The sequence below is a fragment of the Nesoenas mayeri genome, assembly GCF_963082525.1.
Source record: "Nesoenas mayeri genome assembly, chromosome: 27".
Classification (NCBI taxonomy): domain Eukaryota; kingdom Metazoa; phylum Chordata; class Aves; order Columbiformes; family Columbidae; genus Nesoenas; species Nesoenas mayeri.
This window is the reverse complement of record NC_137555.1, coordinates 4546180-4561413: the sequence shown is the minus strand read 5'-3', so window position 1 is coordinate 4561413 and position 15234 is coordinate 4546180. Positions and strand designations below refer to the sequence as shown.

The 15234-nt window shown below is 58.3% G+C and overlaps 2 protein-coding genes across 8 annotated transcripts in view; one reads left to right on the top strand and one right to left on the bottom strand.

The window, feature by feature from the left end:
* The window catches only part of NSD3 (nuclear receptor binding SET domain protein 3), a 34430-nt gene extending 29782 nt beyond the window's left edge, over positions 1-4648 (top strand). For all 4 annotated transcript variants that reach the window (XM_080360101.1, XM_080360098.1, XM_080360099.1 and 1 more), the window contains one exon: positions 256-4648. In XM_080360101.1, coding sequence (XP_080216227.1) covers positions 256-497 — 242 coding nt within the window. In that variant the 3' untranslated portion in view covers positions 498-4648. The remainder of the gene's footprint in view (positions 1-255) is intronic.
* Positions 4649-7237: 2589 nt separating this feature from the next.
* DMAC2 (distal membrane arm assembly component 2) lies at positions 7238-9141 on the bottom strand. Of its 4 annotated transcripts, none has more exons than XM_080360112.1 (6): positions 9122-9141; positions 8640-8803; positions 8341-8454; positions 8128-8261; positions 7888-8050; positions 7238-7789 (listed from the first exon to the last, which is right to left on the bottom strand). In XM_080360112.1, exons 1-6 carry the CDS (start codon positions 9137-9139, stop codon positions 7639-7641), a joined length of 744 nt encoding a protein of 247 aa, XP_080216238.1. In that variant the 5' UTR covers positions 9140-9141; the 3' UTR covers positions 7238-7638. The 4 variants fall into 4 exon arrangements, with proteins under 4 accessions (XP_080216238.1, XP_080216239.1, XP_080216240.1 ...); XM_080360113.1 differs by having other exon boundaries at positions 8341-8451; XM_080360114.1 differs by having other exon boundaries at positions 8341-8421.
* Positions 9142-15234: the final 6093 nt, after the last annotated feature.

Below are 15234 nucleotides of genomic sequence, written 5' to 3'. Positions count from 1 at the left end.
CATACCGCCTGTTCTTAGGAACACTGCCACCGGCTGTATTTCTAAGTGAGAACCCATGGCCAGAGAGGCGCTGGAGTCATGTTTAATGTTCTTGTTGTGTCTCTTTCTCTGACCAAATGTCCTCCTCTTTGTTTGAAAGACAAGCTTATGTCTGAGCTTCCTTTGCGTTCACCTGAACGCGGTGCGGCACGAGGGCCCGCGCTGTCTGCGAAACGCGCTAACTCGAGCTCCCGTGTCTCTTCCCCCTGCCCACAGGAAAGTGGGAATGTCCGTGGCACCAGTGCTCCGTGTGCGGCGGCCCCGCGGCCGCGCTCTGCGACTTCTGCCCCCGCTCCTTCTGCAGGGAGCACGAGAAGGGGGCGCTGGCGGCCTCGGCGCTGGACGGCCGGCCCTGCTGCTCCGCGCACGACCCCCAGGCGCCCGTGGCACCCGAGTTCTGGAGCAAGATCAAGTGCAAATTGGAAGCACAGAACCCTGCGGAGGAGGCGAAGGAGTGAGTTTGGTCACGGACGGACAAGGGAGGGGAGAAACGAGGCAAACGGGCGATGGACTCGAAGAGACTGCTACGCCACATTCAGTCCTTGTCATCGGAGCCGTCGTGTGTGAACTGGGAACGGGACCATTTAATCTTAGCAAGCAGAAACAGGCAGCGTGTTTGGTTTGCATTGTTTGGTCTTTCTTTTACCCTTGAATGTGCTACAGCAGCTCTTACTGTTGGATACCAGAAACGTCTTGGCCTTCAAAGCAAACGTAGACCTTTCGACAGTGAAAAGAAGATTCTGTTTAAAATAATGCTCTTTGAGTGTAGAAAGCGAAGCATAGCAACATATTTATTTATTTAATTTTTAAAGGGTGTTGAAGATCTGGTTTTGATCAGTCAACGTGTCTTTAAAACAAAATAGCAAAGCCAACGTAACGTTTTTGTCTAGTTTACAAAAGAATAAACCTCCCCGCGCTGTGTAACACTGAGGTGCCACGAAGGCAGGTGTGACCCCAAAACGCCTCCATTCCAGTACTTGTTGTTAGAGGCGTTTTGGGAAGGTAGGTTACATGTCATGTCAACTTACCAATATTATTGTCGAGCTTTTCCTGTGAGAAATCAGGTGTGTAACTTTTTGAGAAGGCTCGTAAGACGGGATCTAGTGTTGGTTGAGGAGGGAGCTCGTGGGTGTTTGCGGAGCGGTGAGCGTTCAGGAGGAGCTTAGTTAGTCGCACAGTGGTCGTTCCGTTATGCCCCTCCCTTGGAGAACCCTCGCGGTCGGGAGAGCCACACGCGGGCGGCGCCAGCCCTGCCTGCCGGAGCCCGGCCCAGCCGCGGGGCGCTCAGCACCGCACCTCTGCGCCGGTTTCGAGGCGTTACATTGGTGCGGTTCTTTATTGCCGCCTTCGGGCTCCCGTCGGCTTCAAAGAACATTGGAGCGCATAAGGGTTCTGACCGCGTGCGTGTTTATTTTGATCGGGTGTTTAGGCTTTTTTGCTGAGACCTCCTGACTTTGATCCTCAGCGTTGGTGGAGACGAACCTCAGCGCTCATCAGTGAACAGGGTATTTTCTGTCTGGGTGACGGGCCGCGTCCCCGCCGCAGCCGCGCGAGGCAGCGCTGTCTGACCCGCTCCGGGTCGGCGCAGGGCCGGGCGCCGTCGCTCGGGCTTCGGCCGTGACTGGGGTGGCTCCTGCACCGGGTTTTCCTCTGCAAACCTCCTCTGTTCTTTGCCGAGGAGCCTGGGGCGCTGGTTTCCTGGGCTGGTGTGAGTCTGTGGCAAATCTCCCGTCGCCCAGCCCGGCGCAGCGCTGCGCACCCGCCGTGCTCGCAGCGCCCTTCACTGCGATCCCACCTCAGCTAGCTTTTCGCTGATGGCTGTTGGAAATAATCCTGAACGAAAGGAATTCACGTCGAGGGTTGCTGTGATCTGGCTACAATAAGCCTCTGAATTAAGAATTAAGAACCGCGTCCCTGGAGAACGGCCTCCATCAGCCTGCAGGAACACGGCGGCTTCTCGGTTCAAGAAAACAGGCTGGAGAGGCGCGTGTGGGATTCTGGAGCAGGTGTGGCCTGGGGCCGCTGTCCTGCTGCTCCTCACATCGCGCACGGGGAGTTTGTGCAGTTGTGAAGCTCCAACATACACTACAGTGTCCCGCAGCGGCTCGCGTCGCGGGCGCCTCCGCGGGCGCCCGGGATCGGTCTCAGCACTTCATCCCCCGGTCCGTACCGCAGCCGGCGGCCGAAACACTACTCTTGCTTCAAAGCAGTGCTATATTTTGGTATTTTTTACAAAAGAAATTTACAAATAGGATTTTATTTTTCTTAACACTTTGTGTGATAAATGTCTCTTTTTAAGATCTTACTGGGGGTCTTCACCCTTTTCCGAAATTCCAAACGCAGCTCTTCCTGCAGCGTCTGCGAGGCCCGGTGCGTTTACTTTCTATTATTTATTAGGCTTGACCGCGTTGGGATGGTTCAGAGCGTTGTGAACGCTGCAAACGGGCGACCGTGGGAGCGCGCGCACCCGTGGCCCCGGCTCCAGCCGCGGGGACTCGCTGCCGGCTGGACGTGGTTTGGCAGCGCCGGGACGCCCCCTGACCCGCCATCACCAAACGAGACGTCGCAGGACGCGGGAACATTCGCAGGAGGCTAAAAGCTCGTGAACCGCCGTGACGCGGGGCTGCCGCTCCGCTGCCGCGCCGCTTGCTGTCCTTGTTTGCAAACTCTTCCACGTGCTCCCCTTTTTCCACCAAAATCGGTCACCGACAGCCAACAGCTGCGCCCGGACCTGAAGGGGAAACAGGAGATTGGTTTTTCAGTTTGTACGAGTTCTGAACTAAAGCCTGAGCTGCATTTCACGCTATGGGGGAGAAGGTGAATCTTTCAAAACCTTAACGCGCTGAGAGAAGAAAATTCCCGTTTCAAAGTATCTTGGTAACTGTAGAGGTTTGTTACATACGCAAAATGTTAGAGTACACGTTTTAACCGCGTTTTCGCAAATTGAATAGAACAACAATGCGATTCCTTGCAAGGAAATGGAATGGGAAAGACACAATTACTAGATGTAATTAACAGTGAGCATAAAATCTGTATATATTGAAACTTGACAGAAATGGGGGGATGTCCCGCACTGGTACGAAGTTGTCACTTTACCATGGAAACCTCTGCCTCGTTGAATTCAGGGTTTAACGTACTTGAAGCTCTGCCGTTCCTTATTCAGCTGCTTTTATTTATACACGACTTTTTTGTGCGCTGCATCGGAAACGTCTTCGGCTCCCCCGGAGCCACTTTCTGCTCCCGCTGGGCGGCGAATCCGCGGCAAACGGGAGTTTCCAAAGGTGCCGTCGCATGCGGTGGCGCGAGAGTGGCAGCGGGGTGATGCTGTCCCCCTGCTGTCCCCTTGCTGTCCCCTCCTCGTCCCCCTGCTGTCCCCTCTCCGGCAGCTTTCCCCTTCCATTTACCTTTGTGTAGCAGAAACATTTGCACTTAGGATACACTCCTATGCTTTGGATGTGTTCACAATGTCGTTCTGAGGAGAAAAAGAGGGAGAAAGGATAAAAAAAGGCGTTTAGCGATGATGGTGTTTCCCGAGCTCAGGGGGTTGTTACCCCGCGCGGGGCTGGAGAGGGGGAGCTCCGCTCCAACCCTGCTTTGCGTAGTGACCGCTGTAATTAATGTGAACTCGGAAAGGGACCGCGCGCGTGACTTTGCCAAAGCCATTCTCTGCTCCGTTGCCCGCCCGGTCCCCTCGGGGCGGTTCTTGCTCTGGGTTGGTGACAGACCCGGTGACAAACCCGCGATTCCTGCTCCCCGGCTGGGCCGCGGCTGTTGCGGTGTCACTGTCGTGATGTGGTGACACCGGCTGTCCCGACGCGGTGTCACTGTCGTGATGTGGTGACACCAGCTGTCCCGATGCGCTGTCGCTGTCCTGACACCGGCTGTCCCGACGGGATCCTCCTCCCCAAGGGGTCCGTGTGTCCCCAGCCCGGCCCCCGCGTCACCCGCGTGTCCCCGCGCTCCGAGGGTGACCCGTGTGGAGTCGGTATCTCCGTGGGCTTTGTTTCTCCATAACACCCTTTGCAGATCCCGTGAGCCGTAATTTGCCCGGAGCCGCTGGAGCCGCGGCACCGGTGCTCTGCCGTCGCCGTGGGGGGTTTCGGGAGGCCGCTCGCGGCTCTCGGCACCGAGCCCGTCGTGTTCCGTTCGGGGCCGTTCCGCTGGGGCATTACTGTATTAACGACTTGATGTTGCCGCATAGACTTTGAGATATACGATATTGGGGGGTTTTGTTGTTCGGCCTATGTTCTCTTGCCTAGTGTGACGCCTGTAAAGCTTGGTTACCTGTACATAGTTAGCTTACGTCGACTAGTTAGTGTATCTAGGACTGCCTGTAATATTTTAGCTTCTTACTGAATGTCCGTGATGGTAGAAACATATAATTTTTGTACATTCTATTTACTGAGATGTTGCCTTTTTTTTTTAATTATTATTATTATTTTACAAACACTTTGGAAATTCCGATGTGGTGGGTTTTTGTTGTTTGGTTGTTTTTCTTCATTTGAACAAGTTTTTAAATGACATTCCCCACTCGTTTTTTTTAATTTTTATTTTATTTTATTTTATTTTTTGCTTGAGGTTGACTTCAATAAATCGTTATTGAATGTTACCGAATGGAGCCGGTGCTTTTTACCTTCACGGGGAAGGGGCGGGAGGGCCGCGCGCCGCCTCTGCCGGGGCGGGGGACACGGAGCCGGCCGGGGCGACAGCGTGACCGGGACGGCGACGATGAGCCGGGGGGTGACAGCGTGCCGGGGAGGGGGGGTGGCAGCGTGAGCGGGGGGGGGTGACAGCGTGCCGGTGGTGACAGTGTGAGCGGAGGGGGGTGACAGTGTGAGCAGGGGGCTGACAGCGTGCCGGGGCTGACAGCGTGAGCGAGGGGTGACAGCGTGCCGGGGGTGACAGCGTGCCGGGGGTGACAGTGTGAGCGAGGGGTGACAGCGTGCCGGGGCTGACAGCGTGAGCGGGGGGTGACAGCGTGCCGGGGGTGACAGCGTGCCGGGGGTGACAGTGTGAGCAGGGGGGTGACAGCGTGCCGGGGGTGACAGTGTGAGCAGGGGGGTGACAGCGTGCCGGCGGTGACAGTGTGAGCCAGCGGTGACAGCGTGCCGGGGGTGACAGCGACCATGCACCGTGCCGGCGGCTGCACGGCGGAGCTGGCGGCGGAGCTGGCGGTTCGGACCCTGCTCGTGGCTGCGCTGCTGTAAGTGACCCCCCCGAACCCCCAGAGACACCCCGGGGCCATCAGCCCTTTGTCCCCGTGTCCCCTCCCCATCGTCCCTTGCTGGGAGGGGACAGGGCTCCTGCTCTCACTCTCTGGTTTTTCTGTGCGGTCTGCTTGGAATCTGCAGTTTCTGTCTGTTCTTTGCACAGGGTGATGGAGGTTCTGCCCCCGTTCCAGCGGCTCTGGAGCTGGACAAGAGGACACTGAGGGGGGACTCATTCATGGGGATCAATATGGAAAGGGGCAGTGTCAGGAGGATGGAGCCAGGCTCTGCTGGTGACAACCAGGGACAGGACAAGGGGCAATGGGTGCAAACTGGAACACAAGAGGTTCCACTTAAATTTGAGAAGCAACTTGTTGGGGTGAGGGTGTCAGAGCCTGGCCCAGGCTGCCCAGGGGGTTGTGGAGTCTCCTTCTGTGCAGACATTCCAACCCGCCTGGACACCTTCCTGTGTAACCTCATCTGGGTGTTCCTGCTCCATGGGGGGATTGCACTGGATGGGCTTTCCAGGGCCCTTCAACCCCTGACACTCTGGGATCCTGTGGCGGGTTCTGGGGTTGTTGGAAGGTTCCAGGGGTGGTGGGGGTGGGGATTTTAGTGGTGTTTTGGAGGGTTTGGGGTTTTTTGGGGGGCGGTTAGAGCTGTACCTGCCTACGCCCTGCTGTCCATCCATGGCAGTTTTGCCATGTCCAATGCCACCAAAAAGGTTCAGCACCGCGCTGTGGCCAAGAACCAGCTGTCCTCATCGAGGCCATTACCCACCAGTCATCCCAGCACCCACGGGACCCCCGCACCCAAAATTCACATTTTTAAGGGTTTTTTTTGCCTCCTCACCCTCAGGATTGGGTACCACAGCACGACAGCTCAGCGGACAAGGTGAATTACTGGGACAAGCAGAATCATCCCATCCCCTGCCTGCAGTTCTACAGGAACCGCGGCCGGTGGGACACGGGGGACAAGGGCTGGAGGAAGAACACCCACCACACGGTACCGGGGATCCCGGGGATTTGGGGACATCCCTGGGATTTTGGGGTGGCAGAATTTCTGGGATTTTGGGGGAGAATCCCAGGAATTTGGGGGAGGGAGATTGCATGGATTTTGAGACAGAATACCTGGAATTTTGGGGAGGGAGATCTCGGGCATTTTGGGGGAGATCCCGGGCATTTTGGGGAAGGACATCCCAGGGATTTTGGGGAGGGGGGTCCCTGGATTTTTGAGGGATCCCAGGGATTTTGGGGAGATCCCCAGGATTCTGGGGGAGAATCCATGGGATCCTGAGGAGGGATCCCTGGGATTTTGGGGAAGGATCCTTGGGATCTTTGGGAGAGCGATCCCTAGGATTTGGGGAAGGGAGATCCTGGGGGGATAAACCCCCTTTAGGGGGAATTAAACTCCTTGGGAGTGATTAATCCCCTTGGAGGGGGAATGAATCCCTCTGGGGGGATTAGCCCCATTGGAAGGGGGAAATTAACCCAGATTTGGGAGGGATTAAGCCCCTTGGAGGGAGAATTAAGCCCTTTGTGGGGGGGTTAGTCATCCTCTTTGTGGGAAATTAAACTCCTTGAAGGGGGATTAATCCCCTTGGAGGGGGAATTTAGTTTATTTGAGGGGGGATTAAACCTCCTTTGGGGTGGATTAATTCCTTTGCAGGGGATTAACCGCCCTTTCGGGGGAATTAAGCCCCTTGAGGGGGTCATTAATCTCCTTGGAGAGGGGATTAAACCCCCCTTTTGGGGGGAGATTAAATTCCTTGAGGTAGTAATTAATCTTGGTGGGGGGATTTAAAAACTCTTGGGAAAGGAATTAGCACCCCTATGAGGGGGATTAGCACCCTGGGAGCGGGATTTAACTCTCTTTGGGGGAGGATTAACCCCTTTGGTGGGGGGAATTAACCCCTTTGGTGGGGGGAATTAACCTCCTCGAGGAGGGATTAACCTGCCTGTGCAGGGATTAAATCCTGGGGGGGGTTGAGGGGGGAGAGCAGTTGACCCACCTGAGGTGCATAAATCCCCTTGGAAGGGGGAAATAGCCCCCCAGAGGAGGAATTAACCCACCCTGCAGAGGGATCAAACCCCTACAGGGAGGAATTCGCCATCGGGAGAGGGGAATGAACCCCCTTGAGGGGGGTTAGCCAGCCCTTCCCAACACCCACTGGACTATTCTGGGGGCTGGGTGCCCCAAATCAGCCACTGTCAAGCCTGGAACACCAAGGGGGGTGTGGGGGGTGGTGCAGCACCACTCAAAATGAGGCAAAAACCTGAGGAATCCATAAATCACTGCTAAAAAAACCCAAATCCAGGTGGGGAGAGGAGGCAGCATGCAGCCATTTAATGCTCTGGGGGGGCTCCCTCTGTACCCCATAACCCCATTGGCCTCAGGCGGGAGGCGGTGCTGTCCCCATCCCCGGGCTGTCCCCGAAGTCCAAGCCCAGGACCTCGCAGCCCGGCAGCGCCTCCTCCAGCAGGATGTGCACCAGCCCGGGGCTGGGGACGCGCAGCCCTGTCAGGTCCAGCCGCCGCAGCACCCTGGGGGGAGAACGGAGATTGTGGGGGGGTGACACCTGGGGGGACATCCCCACCGTCCCCTGACCCCCACTGCCCCGTGTCCCACCCCGCACGCTCACCGGAGGTGGTGGAGGGTGGCCAGGCCCCGCTCGGTGACTCCGGGACACCACGCCACCGACAGCTCCTGCAAAGTGTCCCTGAAGACGTGGAGCCGCCCCAGCGCCCAGTCGTCCAGGTGGGGGCACCTGCTCAGGTCCAGGTGCTGCAGCCGGGTCAGCGGCACTGGGCGGGGGGAAAAAGGGGGTCAGGGGGGTCCCCAAGGGGTTTGGGGGGGGTCTCTAGGGGGTCTTGGGGCTCACCCAGGTTGTCCAAGCCATCGTAGGTGATGGGGGAGCCACTGAGGTCCAGGGCCACCACGGGGACCTGCTGGAAGCTCAGCAGCTCTGGGTGGTCACGGGGCCCCCCCCGCATCCAGTGCTGCTGCCCATCAAATCTGTGGGAAGGGTGCATCAGGGCGAGCCCCCAAATGCAGGGGGGCAGGGGGACACCCCCGAAGTGGGGCAGGGGCTCACCTGACCCCCCCGCCACAGGACAGGGTGAAGACAGCGGCTGCCACATCGTCCCCATGTGTGTCCCTGAGCGAACTGCAGTACCTGGGGAGGGTGGGGGCTGAACCAGCCCCCCTTCTTGCCACCCAAAAGAGGGGTCCTGGACCAGCCCCTCCTTGTGCGCTGCAAAATGTCCCCCTCCCCCACCCCACCCGTGTGGGGCCGGCTCCAGCCCCTCCCGTGCTCCCCACAAATCACGGGGGCCTGACCAGCCCCTCCGCTCCGCCCCACAACGGGGGGTCCAACCCCCCCGCCCCACGCACGCGTTCTTGCTCCGCAGCCGGTAGCGCCGCAGCCGCTCCCCCCACTGCGCCGCCGCCTCCGCCTCGTAGAACCAGCGGCCCAGGCTCTGCAGGAGCCCCCCCGCGGCCCCTCGGCTCTGCCCGGGGCGGGGCAGCGGGGCCGGGCCCCCCCGGCACCTCAGCACCTGCGGGGGGCGGGGCAGCCTCAGCTCCTGCCTCAGTCCCCCCCCGTCCCTGCGCCCCCAAACAGGCTCCGGGGCGGCCACTCGGGGGGCGTATCGCGATTTAATTAACGCGGGGGGGGGGGAAGGGACACGGGCGCCTGCTTGCGCCCCTGCCGGCCCCACTCGTGCCCCCACCCCCGCTGTGGGGGGCGAGCGGGGGGGCCGCCCGGCCCTGGCCCCGCTTTAGGATCCTGCGGGGGGGCACAGACCCCCCCCAAACTGCCCCCGTCACTGGGGGTCCCAGGAGGGGTCCCCAAGGCGACACCGCGCACCACCTACCGCTCTCAGCGCCGCCATGCTGGACGCATCACGTGACAACACCCGGCGCGTCCCGCCCCCGGTTCCCGCCCCCGGTTCCCGCCCCCGGTTCCCGCCCCCGGTTCCCGCCCCCGGTTCCCGCCCCCGGTTCCCGCCCCCGGTTCCCGCCCCCGGTTCCCGCCCCCGGTTCCCGCCCCCGCCCGCGGCTTCTCCCGCTCCGCAGTCCGAGCGCCTCTGGCACAACCTGGAAACAGAGGCGGGAGCTGGAAACACACACACGACCTGGAAACACGGGCACAGCCTGGAAACAAACACACAACCTGGAAACACGGGCACAACCTGGAAACACGGGCACAACCTGGAAACACGGGCACAACCGGGGAGCACAGGCACAACCTGGAAACACGGGCACAACCGGGGAGCACAGGCAGCAGGAGCCCGAGGCAGCTCCAGCTCGTCTCCTCTGCCGGTGTTCGGGTGCAACTCAAGACGTTTGAGAACATAGAGACACCTCACCTGAGGCCCACACGCTTTGGCTTCCCATGTTCCAAACTCCTGAGCTTAATGGGAAATGATTAAATATTTTTATATATACGTTTAAGATCTAGAGGTATTCTGGTGATCAGGAAAAAGAAGAATTACAAATTGGACAAGGATTCCTGCAAGTTGCCTTTGCAGAGAAAGCGCAAAGGCCAGTTAAGCCTGGATGAACTGCCCTTTGTCCTGAGAACCTCATGTCCGTCTGTCCAGCCCTCCAGGGCTGGTGACTCCAGCACTGCCCTGGGCAGCCTGTTCCAATGCCCCACAGCCCTTTGGGGAAGAAATTGTTCCCACATCCAACCTCAACCTCCCCTGGGCAACTTGAGGCCGTTTCCTCTGCTCCTGGCGCTTGTTCCTGGGGAAAAGTGACAAATCCATCGGATGTCACCAGCTGACTCCTCTACCAGCCTGCACAAAACTTTCTTTTCTGAGAAGCAGGGATGAAGGGGATCTATACCGTGACACTGATCTATACCATGACACTGATCTATACCATGACACTGATCTATACCACACTGTGCTGCCCTGCTTGCTAAGGCCTTTGGGTCACTGCATCTGGTATTGTCTGACTTAAGTCCCGACCTACCAACACCAGGAAAGGGCATTTTTAAGGATGCCAGAGCAATGAACAAGTCTGTGTACCATGGGACATTCCACTCTATGGCTTGAATATCAAATAAGGAGCATCAATTCCTATAAGATTTACTCCATTTGAAATATGGCATCTATAAATCTATATGATGCTGAAATGAGGCGTGAAGAAAGGAAAACTCATGACTACTGTAAAGCCCATGTAATAAAACTGCCCAGATTTAAGATCACAGATATATTCCAAATATCTCAACGTGACCATTGCGCTTGCAGGCTCTTGGTCTGCTCAGGGACTCCAACCATTCCATCATCTGCACGGCTTCTGAGACCATGGAATAGCCCTGGGGGATGAATATTTGGAAGCGAGTCGACATTGTGAGCTGGCGGCTCAGAAGGCCCCTGGTATCCTGGGCTGCAGCTTGGGCTGTGAGGTCACAGAGCCGCTCTGTGTCACACCCTGGTGTGTAGTGCTGTGCACGGACACCGCTCCGGCAGTGCTGGCAGCGGCAGCAGCGGCGGCGGCAGCATCTGCAGCGGCAGCAGCATTTGCAGCGGCAGCAGCGGAAGCGCCAGCATTTACAGCAGCGGCGGCAGTGGCCAAAGCAGCAGCAGCATTTGCAGCAGCAGCGGTCACAGCAGCAGCATCATTTGCTGTAGCAGCGGCAGTGGTCACAGCAGCAGCAGTTATTTGCAGCAGCTGCAGTGGCCACAGCAGCAGCAGTATTTGTGGCAGAGCTCGTGGCAGTGCCACAATGCAGGGGTGGGGGATCGCCTCACTCCTTATCCTCCTCCTCCTGGCTCTGCAAGCCCAGGAGGTCGGGGCTGCACCGTATGGAGAATGGGGATCTGGTAGGCGAGCAGGGGGGGTGGGCACCCAGCACAAAGATTTCCAGTAAGAAATCCCTGAGGATCCGTGTGTTTGTCCATCCAGCCCTTGAGGGGTGCTGCACATGGCCTGGAAACAGTATTTTGAGAGCTGCCAGGTGCCAGCAAGCAGGTCATCATGGACCCTCTGCAGCTTTGGAAACCTCCACCCACGTCTGGGTCCCACATCATTACCTGACCTCCCCTCCAGTCACCGCAGGTCACTGAGAAAGAAGCAGATGACAAGATCTAACGGAATGTGCTTGATTCCAGATGTGCCTGTAGCCGATGGCCTCGCAACTCCTCAGCCGGCTCTTGTCCGGGAGCATCACGGCAATCCCTCAGGTCTGTTCTTGAACGAGTGAGCATTTAGGGTTTAATATTCTGAAGGTGTCATTGAACTATTTCCTGGGAGTGTGTCTGTTGTGTGTGTCTGCAGACGCGGCTGGACGCGATGGAAACGCAGGGTACGGTCTGGCTCCCAGGGCCGACACTCGGGGCCGTCTCACGGGTAGGTTGCGGGTTTTTGCTTCCTTGGGGAGCTGCCAGCGCAACGCTGTTCAGTGACGACGGGATCAGTGTGTGATGGAAACTTCTCGGGGGTGTTCAGGTGCAGGTGTGAACTCCGGGAACACCGGGAAGGCTTTTCCAGCCTCGCGGCTCACTCGGCATCACGAGGGTGAGTGCTCAGCCTTGGGGGACTTCACGGGCTGAGCACTCCTGTTCAGTATTTTATTGCTCAGGAATTTAACTTTATACTGTCCGTTAAGGTCCTCAAAGAACAAAGCCGAAGGTATTAAGACGAAAACCTTCCCAGCGTAAATCAGTCCTCAACCAAGTCCTGGAGGAACTGGACAAAGTAGAGCATGGTGGGTAGTTATCACTCTATAGCAGACGACTTGGGAAGTGGAGGTTTAGATACACGTGCTCCTCTGAAGGGCGCTTTCCCGACTGAACTGACACCCCGAAATACTCTGTATTCTGAGAAATATTGCCTCCTGAAGATATTGGTTCTTGAAGAGGTTACTTCTCATTAAACTGACTCCATTTCTTTCTAAAGACCTGAGCCATGACACTGGGGAGACCGTGGCGATTCAGAAAAGAGGCGATCAGGTAGTGCCGATCTACGATGAAGAGACTTGGACAATGAAATCACCAGGCATGCCAGGTAATTGCTGTCCTTTGGTCATCCTGTGTCATGAACCAAAACCCCTGTGTCTGCAGGCTCTTCAGCAGCCAAACTCTTGCCTTGAGTGCCCCCCCAGGCACAAGGGAGGGGATCCCTCCTGTGCACTCAGGTCCAAAGGGATGCACTGAGAGATCGAGCACGGCTTCGGGGGAACCTGCCCCGAACTCCTGCATCCTCTGCTGAGGCTTTACCTTTCTCTGATTCTTGGCAGAGCTGCCCAACCCTGGGGAGGCCCGCCAGGCTGGAATCAACGGCCTCCTTGACAAGATTCCAGGTACAGAGCAGCCTTGCAGGGCCAGAAGTGGGAGACAAGGCCTGAAGGCTGGGGGCGTGCAAGCAGTGCCCGTGCTGGAGCAAAGGCAAAGGGGGGAGCGAGGTTCAGGTGTCTCCCCATGGGCCGGACTCTGTCCTCCTGGGGTGTGGGTCCCCCGGGGAGGGAGAGCTGGGGGTGGCATTGACCGACACAGGGACGGTTTCTGTCTGTCTCGCTCCAAGGGACAGTTGATCAAACTGCTGTAAGATCTCATGTGAGATCACCTGTAGTGTGCAGGAAACACTAAGGTACAGAATTGTTCATCCAGGTTGGAGCACCAAGAATAAGAACAACACTACTGACACCGCGACCTACAAGAACCACTGCTTGGAAGCCGTCGTGGGGGTCTTGGGCTCCATCCTGTTTGGGATAGTGCTGTTCTGTGCATGCTGGCTGTGCAAGAGGAGGGTACTAAAGTGAGTTGTTGAGCAAGGGGTGTTGCCAAACTCCTGTATCAGATGGCGGCCATTGCCCATCAAACATTTAGAGGCAGAGTATTCTGAAGTGCCCGGTTAGTCACTGGCCAAACTGCACTGAGGCTCCTGCTGAAGGATGGTTTAACTGGCTGCTGGCTCCTGGGTGCTCTGTAACAAAACCTGCTCTTGCTGTTCCAAGTGTCAGTTAAAAGTGGCTCTGCCTCGACAAGAGCTGACCCAGCAGCAGACGTAGGCAGAGCAAGGTCAAGAGGAAGAACGAGGGATGACAGTGCCATGGAAAGTGAGAAGCACAATAGTGACGTGTTCCTACCCGCAGAAATCACCCTGTTGGGTGCTGCTGTAAATCCCAGATGTTCACCTCAGCCAGGGTGTCCCTGCGGCTCCGACCGCAGCTCCCCCGTGCAGCCGGGTGCCCGCACCCCACAGGTCACCCAGTGCTGCCCCACAGCCTCGCACCCCCTGGCACTGCGGCCACAGCGCGGCCTCAGCAGCCTCTTCTCTCCGCAGGCGCCGCGAAGCCAAGGCCATGGCAGCGGGGAACGTGTAACAGCAATAAACACAGTTGAGCAGCACAATTGTCTGGGAACTCACCAGTTCTGCACCGAACTTCACGTCAGGGCAGGCAGGGAGGGGGATGCCGCGGTGCCAGCGGGCAGGGAGCTGGGCGGGGGACCCTCCGTCGGGCTGGGGGGACACAGCTTCCCTGGTGGGACCAGCCTGCGGAGCTGGGCCAGAAGATGGAGCTGCAGGGGCCTCCAGGAGGTGCCCCCATCTCCCTGGCCACGGTGCTTCCAACGCTTCACCCTCACGGACCGAGCGATGCACACACCGGCTCCCGCTTCCTCCCCGGCTGCAGCACCGAGTCGCTTCCCCCCGAGCTTCCTCCTGATGATGCTGAAAGGACCCCCCCCATGTCACCTCCATCCCCCTGGGGCCAGGACCAGCTGCTTAGGCTGCTCCACCATCACCACGCCTGGAACAGAGCGCAGAAATGCCACTGCTCACCTTGGGCTCCCAGACAGAAGGTGGCAGCACCCAAAGCCGTCGCTGGCCTCCCCCGCAGCTCTGCCGGCACCGGAGACCTGCGCTGCCTGGTCACAGAACCGTTCTGGTAGGAAAAGCCCCTCGAGCTCCTGGAGTCCACCCATAACCCACCCCGGCACTGCCCCGTGTCCTGAGAACCTCGTGTCCGTCTGTCCAGCCCTCCAGGGCTGGTGACTCCAGCACTGCCCTGGGCAGCCTGTTCCAATGCCCCACAGCCCTTTGGGGAAGAAATTGTTCCCACATCCAACCTCAACCTCCCCTGGGCAACTTGAGGCCGTTTCCTCTGCTCCTGGCGCTTGTTCCTGGGGAGCAGAGCCCGACCCCCCTGGCTCCAAGCTCCTTTCAGGCAGCTCAGAGATCAGAAGGTCTCCCCTCAGCTCCTGTTCTCCAGCTGAATCCCCAGGTCCCTCAGTCTCCATCACACTTGTGCTCCAGCCCCTCACCAGCTCCGTTCCCTTCTCTCCACTTGCTCCAGCACCTCAAGGGCTTTCATGAGGTGATCTCGCCACCCCTCTGGCCACCATTATATGTTTTGAGGCATTTCTAGTGCTCCTGGTCCCACTATTTTCTGTGCTGAAGTGACCCCGCCACCCTGGTGCTGCTATTTGGAGCCCTGAGCTGAGGGGCCCAAAACTGCTCCCGGGTTCCAGGTTTGGCCTCCCCAGGCCCCAGCACAGGGACGGTCGCTGCCCTGGGCCCTCTGGCCACAGTGTTGATTCCTCCGGCATTTCATCCACACCGGAGCTGGGCTCCCAGACCCTCCACACGGCGCCGCAGCTCTCGGTGCACCCCGCAGGGGTGGGGGGGCCAGACCCCACCTTATTGGGCCCACGGGGTACTGGAGCTCACCCCTGCCCAGGTGTCCCTCAAACTGGAAGCACTGGGATCACCCTAGAGCTGGGCACCCTTGAACTGGGAGCACCAACCACCCTACAGCAGAACTCCGCCAAACCAGGAGTCTTCACAGCGCTGGGGCTCCCCACGGGGATCTCTCCCCCATAACTGTGTTGCTTAAACCAGGAGTGCTGGGATCCTCTGCAAGCTGGATCCTCTTCCTGACTAGGACCTCTTGGATCCCAGTGCTCCCAGCAGGGTCACTGGTTGACACAGACCACAAGGCATCCTGAACTGGGGGGACACCACCCCCCCAATGTGT

Excerpts from the sequence above, each read along its gene's own strand:
- DMAC2 (XM_080360112.1), bottom strand. Across the intron at positions 8,455-8,639 it reads CGGCTGCGGAGCAAGAACGC|AAGGGGGGCTGGTTCAGCCC; the intron begins GTGCGTGGGGCG and ends TTGGGTGGCAAG. Across the intron at positions 8,051-8,127 it reads CGATGGCTTGGACAACCTGG|TGCCGCTGACCCGGCTGCAG; the intron begins GTGAGCCCCAAG and ends CCCCCCGCCCAG.